The sequence below is a fragment of the Parasteatoda tepidariorum genome, chromosome X2, assembly GCF_043381705.1.
Source record: "Parasteatoda tepidariorum isolate YZ-2023 chromosome X2, CAS_Ptep_4.0, whole genome shotgun sequence".
In the NCBI taxonomy this organism is placed as follows: domain Eukaryota; kingdom Metazoa; phylum Arthropoda; class Arachnida; order Araneae; family Theridiidae; genus Parasteatoda; species Parasteatoda tepidariorum.
This window is the reverse complement of record NC_092215.1, coordinates 7,219,401-7,231,580: the sequence shown is the minus strand read 5'-3', so window position 1 is coordinate 7,231,580 and position 12,180 is coordinate 7,219,401. Positions and strand designations below refer to the sequence as shown.

At 29.5% G+C, this 12,180-nt stretch overlaps 1 protein-coding gene across 1 annotated transcript in view; it reads left to right on the top strand.

Annotated features, from left to right (window-relative positions):
• LOC107454849 (probable E3 ubiquitin-protein ligase HECTD2) overlaps positions 1–12,180 on the top strand; it is a 68,886-nt gene that overhangs the window by 41,321 nt on the left and 15,385 nt on the right. The window contains exons 6-11 of the mRNA XM_071188423.1: positions 2,504–2,568; positions 3,326–3,371; positions 6,859–6,968; positions 9,101–9,252; positions 9,553–9,676; positions 11,410–11,506. Coding sequence (XP_071044524.1) covers positions 2,504–2,568; positions 3,326–3,371; positions 6,859–6,968; positions 9,101–9,252; positions 9,553–9,676; positions 11,410–11,506 — 594 coding nt within the window. The remainder of the gene's footprint in view (positions 1–2,503; positions 2,569–3,325; positions 3,372–6,858; positions 6,969–9,100; positions 9,253–9,552; positions 9,677–11,409; positions 11,507–12,180) is intronic.

The following is a 12,180-nucleotide window of genomic DNA, read 5'->3' as shown; positions in this document are numbered from 1 at the left end:
AAACATTCTAACATATATAAAACTTAACCACTTTAACATTGAAGCAGCATAGAAAAAAACTGCGAAAAGGTAACCGGCGAGAACATGCCGGACTGCTAGCTAGAACCGACGGGGAGAGAGAGCAATCTGTAGAATAATACAATGGTAGAAATCATATAAATCTCGGTGCGCTGCCGCGAAGCGGCATTAACCGATTCATCTGTAGTAATAAATCGATGATGAGGAATAGTGAGGTGGAATGGAGATGGGGGAAAGAGGGGGTGCTTAGCACCAAAAATCGAGAGTGTATTTCGTGTGCTAGGGCAACATCATATCCATAGAGAGCAAGCTGTGGGGAGGCGGCCAAGTTATATCCAAAACATACTGTGCGCGTTTTGCTGATTTCGCCCTTCACGCATATCTCCATTCAGGTATGAGGTTTATGTCAATTATCGGCTACAAGCGACGTAGTCCAACGTCAGAGATTCGTAGTTCAGACTTCGCATTTCAGACCGCAACGCCACAATTATAAACATCTTATAATTAGTACAAAAAAATTAGAAAGAATAGAATGTTGCTTAGTTCCTAAAGCTTAGCATAGCGTATTTGAAACTAATTTAAATGTACTATTAGGTATTATTTATTTGATTTTAGAAAATGTGATTTTTTGGGAAATACTTACAAAATGTTTTTCTTTTTATGAATCAATAGCGTCCGTTTCGTGATTCGAATATCATTCACTCTCAAATTCATAATTCCTAGAAATTGAGGCGGAAAGATAGATTTGATAATGGAAATAATGGTGGAATGATGGAGTTACTATTAAAATTTAACATTGTTCGAGTCCCCAAAATCATGGTGATCATTTTCAAGACAGACAAAATGTAAATGAAGAAAACTAAAGTGATTTTTTAAGAAAAAAAAAGTTGTTAATGAAAAAAAAAATCGAATCCAGGCAGGATGCATTTCCACGGAGCATGGAGGAGTGCCGCTAAAAAATGTAACCTTCTCTTAGCTTTCAGGTTTTTTCTTGTTTAATTTTTCACCTTTATTTTATTTTTTCTCCAGTTCTCTTTGTTTTTAAGAGCTCAAAGAACTTCGACTTTTCCATCTAAATGATTTTTGAAACAAATAATTTTTCTATTATCAACTATATCATTCAATCTTGTGTGCATTTTTTTTCGCAATTTAGTAACATAAAACGTTATTTTTTGCCTATTGTGATTGATGTATTACAACGTAAGGGAATTAAATTTCTTTAGAAAAAAAATAATGGTTTATTATCAAGTATATATTTAAGCCTCTTGACAAAAAAGATCATCAGATCATCTACAACATGTTCAAGGAAATATTAAAATGGAAGAAAAAATAATAATGTCATCAAAATTCAACGAATCATTACCAAGGTCAGTCATGGTGCCATTTAAAATCACTAAAGGTAAAGCATTCCCGCAATAGCTCGTTGTGGGGCACTGGTGTTGGAGGTTAAAGCTTTACAATTTCGTGACCAACGGCATGATTGGGGCAATGTGATCCTCATTGTGCATAGGCCGCATTTACTTCCCAGACAATCTGGTACTCATCGATTTGAAGATTAATAACTTCTGTTGAGTAAATTATTTGAGATCGCCTTTCATATTTTCATTCGACTAATAATGTGGTTTAAATGATTTTAAACCTTATTTAATGCCGTTGAATTTGATTAGATTTTTCACGTTGATATTAATTAGCCCTTATAAGTTCAGAGTATAATAACTTCATTTTTTTTTCAAAGATTCTAAAAACATATTATTAAGGCGAGTGATTATTAAAGATCCTGTACACTGTTAAAATTTTCATTCTAAGATTATGGTAAAATAACTGGCAGCTGTCTGTCCATCCAATTAACCGTAAAGTTTACGGAAAAGAACAATTTTTTCCTTTATGGTTTTGAAACCATTTACAAAAAGTATGGTTATAAAACCATAAATACAAAACTAGACAGTTTTTTAACCATTTGCAACTAGCATTTTTCAAAAAAGTTTTAAAAAAATTAATCATTTAACTAGACATAGGAGCTCGGCCTTTCATAAGGTAATGGACACTGGAGAGTGCTGGACATAGAGATTGCCGGAAATTCTTCATGTGTTGATTTATGGAGGAAACATTGTAGTGTCAACACTAGGACTCGAACTCCAGTTCAGCCAGCCGGTCATGAGATTGAGAGATAAGGCAGCTCGGCTACGATATGTACGCAGTTGCAAGGAACTAAGTAGCTTCATTAGGTGGTACTAGTTGGTGCGATAAAATTCTGGTTGTTTAACCGTATTAGGTGAAAGCAGTTAATAAACAGTTTTTCTTTAACTTAACAGTTGATTACCATTTTATTTGTGGTTATCTGACTGTTTTGATTAAATATGGTAAAATAACCATTCAATAACTTGTTATTTAACCATTCTTTCAGAGAAATTTCTAACAGTGTACACATATAAATCTTAAACAAATAATTTACTTTAATAAATAGAATTTTTGTTGTTGATTTCAGCCTTCTTTTGTCAGTAAAGCTGCACTAAAAGCAACAATTGGAGCTGTACTGGCAACAAACATCAGGTAACAAAGTAATTCTCTTTCATTATAAGTTCCACTTTGATATAAATTCAATATATTTTCTTACATAGAATCAATTCACGTACATTCAATTAACTTTTAAATTGTTTAAGACTTTTACATTGGATGCAATATTTAAATTTTTAAAATAGAATTAAATGCAGCCGTCTTCCTATTTGATTTTGTTTCAATTGAATATCTCATTTAAATGTATTTGTAATGCAAATTGTTTCCAAATTGATTTTTTTCTCCTATTTAATATACAATAAGTATAATGCCTGACGATTTATTCTTAAATTTTCAATTTTAATTTTTTGCGCATCTATAAATTATTCATACAATAGAACCTTATTCAACTTTAAACGTGGAAATATGTCTGTACTACTACGTTTTCCATGCTATCATAGGAACAAGGGGATCAATTGAAAGTTCTTCATTTTATTTTTAACGTACAGTGAGCAAAGAAAAAAAAACAATAAATAAACGGAGCACCCTAGCTAACTTTTGATCTAATGATCGGATCTTCACTTTCTAGGAGTCAATTTGAATGGTTCGTGGGGATGATCTTAAGTATGCAAATTAATTTGTCGGATTCGGATTTCTTCTAAATACAATAATTGTAATAATTACAATGATTGTAATGTATATAATTAATGTAATGCATGTAATATAAAAAACATTTAAAAATTATATACTCCATTATCCACTTACGCTCGATTCCCTCAATTTAACCTTACATAAAAAATATTCTTTTTTGTAGGTTAAAAGCCAAAGATGAAACAAAAGCTCTTTTTGCCTTATTGCATGTAAGTATCGTTTGGATTTATTTTAATAGTTAGTATTAAAATTAAGAACACATTTTAAAATATATTTTTGATATTTCTCGGGTCTCCTTTTCAGATACAATGTTTACTTTTTTCTCTTTTTAGAAATTTACTAATTATGGAGCTTTTTATTAATTAAGAGGGCATAAACAGCTAAATCTCAGTGGCCGAATTTAAAAATTTTTTTTTAAAAAAATGCATGTACTTCTTTTAATAATAAATACGCGTACTTTTCAAATCGTCACCGAAATACTTCAGAAAACTGGCAAATCCGTCTATTTGCTGAAGTTAAAGAAAAGTACTAAGATATTAACTACACCTATTAAAGCAGCGAAGTTATCATTATTACTTCGTAAGTGTACAAAAAATTATACTGATCGCTTTTCGCGAGGAAACCTCTTTCTCTCCCCCTCTCTCTCTCCCATTAATATTCAAAGTTTAAAGGAACGGTTTTGTCCTTTTACTGTTATGTTGTGCAAATAATTGTTGTTTTTATCCAACATCTTCCGTTAATTAATTTCATGCTTTTTATCTTTATTGTCTTTTTATTGTATCGTCTAAATTATTAAATTACTAAATTATTATAAGTTAAAAAATTAAGTACTCTTGTAATTCCGTGCAAAAAACTTCTAAATGTTTTTTTAAAATTATTAATAATAGAAACTCAAATAAAGGCTCAAATTTGCAAAAACATCTCAAAATATAATATTAAGATAAAATAGACTTTAAACATCTCGTTAGGTATCCAGAAAATGTGATTCCGTTACCAAGATTATAATTAAAATTGAAATAATTTTACCACTTTCAAGTAAATTATTTTACTGTCACGTTAGCATTATTTTTTTTTTAAATTTTTGGTCATATAGTAAAAAAAGTGTGCACAGTTATATATCAATTTCAATGTGGGGTACCTTTTCATAAATGAAGGTTGACATGATCGATAACTACTATCCCCACATTGGTGACCCGGACGTGATGTGAACATGCCTACCTTAACAAAAACATCCACCTCGATATGAAAACGCCAACCTTAACAATAAAGCCCATTTCGATCAGATCTTACCTCGACGGATGATCCACATTGAACCGTTGCGTTGCTACTTGTGACTGCTACATTATCCCCCTCCTCACGCTGTTGCTACTCAGACTCGATCACACACAACGTACTCACTCGACTGCTATTGACAACACAGGATCGACCACGACCGTTATCTTAAAGCAGCTCTCACGATCAGCACTTAAAAGAAAGGTGGTCTGAATACAACTCTCCCGGCTTCTCACAAAACAGCAGTGAATCAACTAGTGGTGTCCGTTCATCGAATTCTATCGCAGTTATAGCTCTGGTGGGAGAGTAGGGGAGAGTGGTGTCAATTGTAACACTTTTTACTTAACTATTTTTAACTAACAAAAAATCCAATATATTATTAGTATTAATTGACAGACGAGTAAAGTAGACTATCCTCTACTAGAAAAAAAAATAAATACCTTATTTTAAATGTTATTATATTAGTTATTAACAATTTTTGACAGTCGTGCACTTGTTACAATTGTCCCCACTTACGGGGTCAATTGTAACAGTTCATAAATTCAACTAAAACATAGTTAATTATACATATTATCATAGTTGTGATATATTTTTTTATTGATCAAAATAGTAGTGATATTTTAGGAGTAAAAATAATAATGAGCAGAGACCTAAAGGGTTAAACTTTTAACTTTAAGGGGTTAAAAATTTTAATTTATGCTGTGAAAGGTGACAAATAAAATAATGCACATGCAACATAATATAAATGATATAGGAAACTATTGGTGGTTCTTAAAGAGTTAAGTAATGGTTTGTAAACATAAGATTATTTATTTTCAGCTGTTACAATCGTCCCTTTACTTATTGTTACAATTGTCCCCAAGACGCCATTTCAGCTTCATTTGTTAAAAACAATGCTAGTTAATTAGCAAAACTAATCTTTTTTTTTATTGAAATGTTAATTAAGGTGTCCACTTACATATTCGGTTAATAATTTTTATTTGTTTAAACAAAATTACTTTGTTACAATATAATATTCTAATACCAAAAAAAGTACTTACGTAGCGTGAAAATATCTTTTGTGATGTAACTCTTTCAAAAGTACATAAAAATGGTTGCCAGCAGGGGTGTACATGTAGATTTATTAAATACATCTTGTGCGCCACCTAGGAACCAAATCTAGAACCCGACACTCGAAATTTTCGCTCTGTTACAATCGTACCCTGTTACAATTGACCCCACTCTCCCCAAATGTAGTGTATCTACCACTACAAAATTACAATTCACTAATAAGACAACACGATTCTTTGTTGGGGTACCTTTTCATAGATGAAAGTTAACATGGTCAATAACTACCATCCCCACAAATGTATCCATTGCTTCAGAACTAAATGTTACTCTTGATTTCTTTTCCTTCAATATTTACGGTTTTAAAAAAAATTATGTGCTCTAATATATTTTGTATGCAAGGTGTTACATAAAGATCGCTCTTAATATGCATTTTTAGAATCAAAAATGGAAACAAAAACTGCAAATGAATGTTTAAGCTAATAATAAACACAAATGCTTTCTAAATCTGACAAATTGCAGTAGAGGAAGCAAATGTAATAAACATCAAATAGAATTCATCGGCAGCTGAAAACATTTTTAATAAAAAATCGTCCTTCAATTTCTCTCTGTTATCTCACGCTATCATACCTGTCTTGCTGTTAATTACTCCCGCCTTCTTCTAGCGTGATTTGTCAGACTTAGAAAGCGTTTTTATTGTTTCTTTGACCCCCAATGAGTATACATTTTTGTTTTCATTTTTAACCGCTTCCCTAATTATCCCGAGATAACTCGGGTATGCATATATTGCAAATATTTATTATCCCGAGTAAACTCGGGTTTAGCAGAATTCGTCAATACGTTTTGTTTTATCACGTTTTTATTCGGTCAGGAGTAAAACAAAATAATAATAATAATGTGCTGTGATTGGAGGTTTGCCAATTTTTACTTGGGAGTTTTGCTATTTGTGGTACTGCAGACGTATTTTGTACAATTGTATATACGATGGTTGATGAATTGACATAGAAAAAAAGAGTCAAAAAATGACGAAAGTAATGTAGATGATTTTTCAAACTATGAAGATGTGAACATATACAAAGACTCATATTTAACTTTTTTCATTTGATCGAGATAATTTGGGATAGTAAACTGATGATAAATTAAATATTTTTTACACATAAAAAAAATTTAAATTACAAATTAGAACTTGTGTATTACGTTTCGTTTTAGTTCTTTGTATTTATAAATGAAATAAAAATATGTGTCGATTCTTTGTATATTTTTTTTCAAAAAAATTGGTAAGGGAAGCGGTTAATAAGAATTTTAAAAAACACATATTAAGGGTGGTCTTTAGAGAACATCCTGTTGTTTCTGCCCTCATTCAATTTTTTTTTTCAGAATCCATTGTTTAGTAATCAGTCTTCGTACACTGTTTTTGCTCATTTATTCCGAAGAACCATCGGACTTAGCAGTGGCGATCACCAATTATTAATCAACTGGTTTTCAAAGTAAGAACAATTTTGAAATTATTAAAGTGCAGTCAAACCCCGCTATAGTGAACATGGTTCATAGTGAACTCCCGGATATAGTGAACGAAATATCCGCTACTGTGCCTTACTATACACGTAAAATAAAATTTTTTTTTGCGGATATAGTGAACCAAAAGAAGAGAGGAAATTTTTCCCTCTTCGACTGATTTTTTTTCCTTCATTTTTTGGTAATTTTGAAATTTCTACATAAAATACATGTAGGGGAAAGGGGGGCACTTGTGAACAGGGGGCACATGTGAACATGGTATATTTTACCAATATGATTTGAAATAAAAAATCTTGAAAAATTTTTAATTGATGGCAGTCCTACCTCTCTGCGAAACTTTCAAAACAATGAGACATTTTGCTGTTCTATTCTGAAAATTTCTTTGTATCTACTGGTGTTGTATGTATTATAATCAGTAGCTTCTTCAAGTGAAAGCATAGTATAAATCAACTAATAAACTAAAATTAACTATTGCAGACTATTATATGAACATTCAGGTAAGTTTATGACAATAATTTTTTTTTTACTCAATTAAAAATTCCTTATTTTTCAAGTAAGGTTTAAGAAGGATGATGGGGCACTTGTGAACAAATCATCTGGGGCAGATGTGAACAGTTCACATGTGCCCCTACATAGTATTAAGATTATTATCCTCATGATATTATAAGTTTAAAAAATATGTATGCATTTAAAATTATTATTATTTAATTTTCCATAATTAATTTATAAATTTTTCCTTAAAAAAAAAATTTTTTTTTTTTTATTAAATGGTTGATCGCGCATCACGCATATTAACTGATACACCTGAGAAAGATAGAATTGCTAAACTACAGATGAAAAGATAGAAAAATGAAAAAAAAGCATGAAAGAGTATCAGAGAGGAAAGAAAAAGGCCCATTACAACTCCTGAGGAACATGAAGTTGCGAAAAACCCAACAATGAAAAAATTATTGTACAGCTGAAAAATTATTTTCTTATTGTCAGTACTGTTGTACAGTTTAAATCCACATAGTAAGCTACAACCCCTTCATTATAATACGTATCTATATCTGTCATATTAAAGATTTGTTTCCTTGAAATATGATGATTGCTTTGTGTTTTTAATCTTGTTCATATGTGCCCCAGGCATGTTCACATGTGCCCCCAACAGGGGCACATGTGAACAATTGAATTCATTTTTTTAAAATATCATAAAGTAAAGAAATATTTTATTGAAAAATCTCAAAAAATTCCATAAGATAAAGAAAAGACTATTTAAACATATGAACTTCTTTACTGCGAGATATTTATGATATTTTTCGAAAAATGAAGAAATAAAAAAATTTGTTCACATGTGCCCCCCTCTCCCCTACCGATTTTTAAAATCATCTATAGAGTGGATTGTAGCCATAAGCATTTTTTCTTGTTTGCTTCTTCTATCTCAGCTTCCCATCCTAAAATAAAGGACATCCCTAAATTTTTTGTACGCAAGATGTATTAGAGTAATAAAAATGAAACATCTTTTCTTACTACATATTGATTTTTAATCATTTTTGTATTTCTTTTTGTGGGTCATTTATTTAAATAATGTGTAATAAAAGGTTCAGAAATTTTTTTAAAAATTGTTTGTAGTACGGATATAGTGCACTCCCGGTTATAGTGAACCGAAATTTCGGTCCCTTGAAGGTTCAATATAGCGGGATTTGACTGTATAAAATTAGGAAGAGAAATAGTACTGGAACTGAAAAACATATTGTTTTTATTTTTTCATTATTAACTTCCTAGCGGATTTCTTTATAAATCAAATGACAAAATAAGCAGGCGTTGTCTTACATTATTTTAAAATGATAATAAATTACTTTACAGCATTTTTGACTACAAGCTTATTGCTATATCGAGAAAAAAAGTTAGTCAAAATTACCAAAATTTTATTAATTGTTAAACATAATAGTTACGAACAAATGAAATTAAATTTTAAAATAAATACTTTAAAATTTGATGTACTTAAATTTCTCCTTGCACTGGTTATTTGTATACAATTTATTTTCTGTATACATATATATATATATATATATATATATGACACTATTCTTTTGATTTTCTAATAAAACCTTCCTTTTTATAGAACAGAGTCAGAAAGACTACGTCAACTTGTTAAAAGAATATTACAATTCATAACGATACGTGAATTCCCCCCCGCAAATGGACATAAACTTCCGTCGATTAGTAAAAGTAGATGGTGGATACCAAGCGCTACAAGAGTGTTAGCACTTATAAGTAAGTCACACACTATCACAAATTTATTTAATTGTTATTTCACCAAATTCAAACAAAATAGTCAAATAATCATAAGTAAGATTATATTCAAACTGTTAGCTGTGAAAAAAACCGTTACTTAATCTAAAGAATTATAATGATATTTTTCTATCTCTGATACTTACTTAAAACTATATTAATATTATTTCTTATTTGTCATCATGATATTTGTCATTTCAATTTTTGTTAAAATTACATTGTCGATTCAGACAATTATATTGCTATAATTGTGACTATATTAGAACCATATTATCATTGCAGATACAGCTAACAATCGAAATAACCCCAATCTCATATCTTACACTGAGTTTTATAATAGTGCATTGGACCACATAAATTTAATGGCGGAGTACTATCGATGGCAAAATCCAACAAAAAATCACAAGTAAACTTCTTTTTTATTTCGTTATTTTAATATAAATTCGTAAATAAATGATTAATTAGTGTTGTATTTAACATATTACAAAATGTTAATAATAATATCATTCAAACTCTTCATTTTAATTACAAATGGTTGTAATGCAAAATAAGAGATTACTTTAAATTTAAAAAAGTGTGCATCATACTTCACCAAAAAATATAATCTTTATTTATTGGTTTAACTCAATTTAGAATTTTTAAGATATTTAATTTAATTTTCAACAGTTTAATTACAATAGTAACTGTTAATAAAAATTTAACATAACATTTAACAATTAAGACATTAAGTTAAAATATAGCTAATTAAAAAGTCATAGAAAATGCTTACATAAATATTAAAAAATCAATGATACAGTATTAAAATTGTAGCAACTATTTTAAATCATAAAAAAATTCAGCATAATAATAAATTAATTTTAATAACTCTATTCTATTATTTTTAGTTTTTGTCTGTTTTTTCTTTATTACAGCCTTTACTATGGCTATATCTTCTAATTTTAATGTATATATGCAAAATTTTGTTAAACTTTAATTTAAAAATGTATACTATAAGAATTTATACTTTATCACATTGAAAAAAAACTGTATTGATTTACTAATATTGTATCAAAATTATTTGCATTGCTTCATATAATCTTTGAAAATTCTCACTTCTCAGGACAATAAAGAAAAAAAAACTAATAATATTTTTAATTATTCATATATGGTTTGTAAACTATTAGACTAGTAAACTGTTTCATATCTAGTTTGTTTTCGAACGGAGTAAAATATTCATGACTACTATGGCTAATTAATAGTACGCTAGAAGAGGATAGTTTTTATCATCAGTTCTTTTCCCCCTTATTAAGAGAATTAACTGCTCTGAATTCTTAAAAAAGGAACACATCCGAATTAACTTTATAACTCATTGGGTTTTTTTTCTTTTTACTTAGAAAAAAAAAATTAAGAATGAATTTTATTACTTACTTAAAATTTTACCATCCTAAAATAATATCAAAAATTACTTCGAAATTTAATACACACGCAGATGATTACAAAAAATATTAAATAAAAGGCAAAGTATTATTTTGCTACCACATAATCACAGTACTGAAAAAAAGGTGTCCTGTTTTCTTTCCCAATAACTAAAGGACATATTTCGAAACAATGATATGCCCCATTTTTTCTCTTAAAATTAGAAATTTATTTAACATCAGCTTTATTTTTAAATAACGTTTCAAAGGCTATTCTTTCTAGTCGTTAGGTTTTTTTTTCCTATTACAATATTATTTGGTTACTATATAGACAATGTACTGAAAAAAAGTTGTCCTCTTTTACTTTCTAATTACAAAAGTGCTTATTATGAAACAATGATAAGCCTCAGTTTTTCTCCTATGATTAGAAATTTATTTTAACATCAACAAGCCTTAATTATTAAGAACGATACAAATACATTTTTTCTACAGGCTAGACTTTTTTTCTATATATTTTTGTTAAATATTCTACGAAGGTAACAGTAAAAAGTATAGCAGTATAAGACATTAGACGTATGTGTCAAATTCTACTGATTTTTTTAAATATTTAAAAATAATTCATTACTTTTTGTGATTTGTTACCTTTGTGATTATTTCTCATTATGATCCATAATTTGTCAAATTAGCGTATCGAATAATAACATAGTTTAAAAAATATTTTTAATTACGATTGAATTGTTTTTAGGTTTTCCTATTGCCAATATCCTTTCATTCTCAGTATAGTTGCCAAAAAGATGATCTTGCAAAGAGATTCAGAACAACAAATGATAATTAATGCTAGGGTACGTATAAACACGATCAACTTATTCAATTATTTCAATTCTAAAACAATACATCATGTTAGAACATCAAAAAGAACATCATGATATTGAATCCTAAAGTAGTCTCTAGATATAAATAAACTCCTGTTAATATACAATATGTTCCGTAAATGTTTTATTTTATTTTATAATCGTCGTTGAATAGCCGACCCAATGTTCCGGTTTACGAATGTTCAACTTCGTAGCCTTGTAACTTTGAACCCAATCAAGAAGACAAGGGAGCTCCTGGATCAAGTATTGGGAAAAATTTGCCTGCGGGGAAGACTTTTTTATGGAACTAACGCGCATTTGCGTTACATGGAGAGGAAGATCACGAGAACCTCTCACGGTTAGCCTGGCGACAAGAAGACTCTAACTCCTGATTCGTCAACCACTAAGAGTATTTTACACCAGCACCTTTGGTGCAATTTGGAAGGCGTTAGCTCCCACGTACAAAATTAGGCTCTAGTATTAGCAAGTTTAGTTAAAGTAAATCATGTGTGATTAATGATGTAATCAAATCAATACGAAGTAATTAACTAGGGTTTAAATACGACAAGCAATGATTTGCTCCATGACAAAAGTAAAATGTTGAGTTTGTTTTCGTAATATTACTTCAATTTTCAAATAGACTTAAATTTGATTTTAAAAAACGA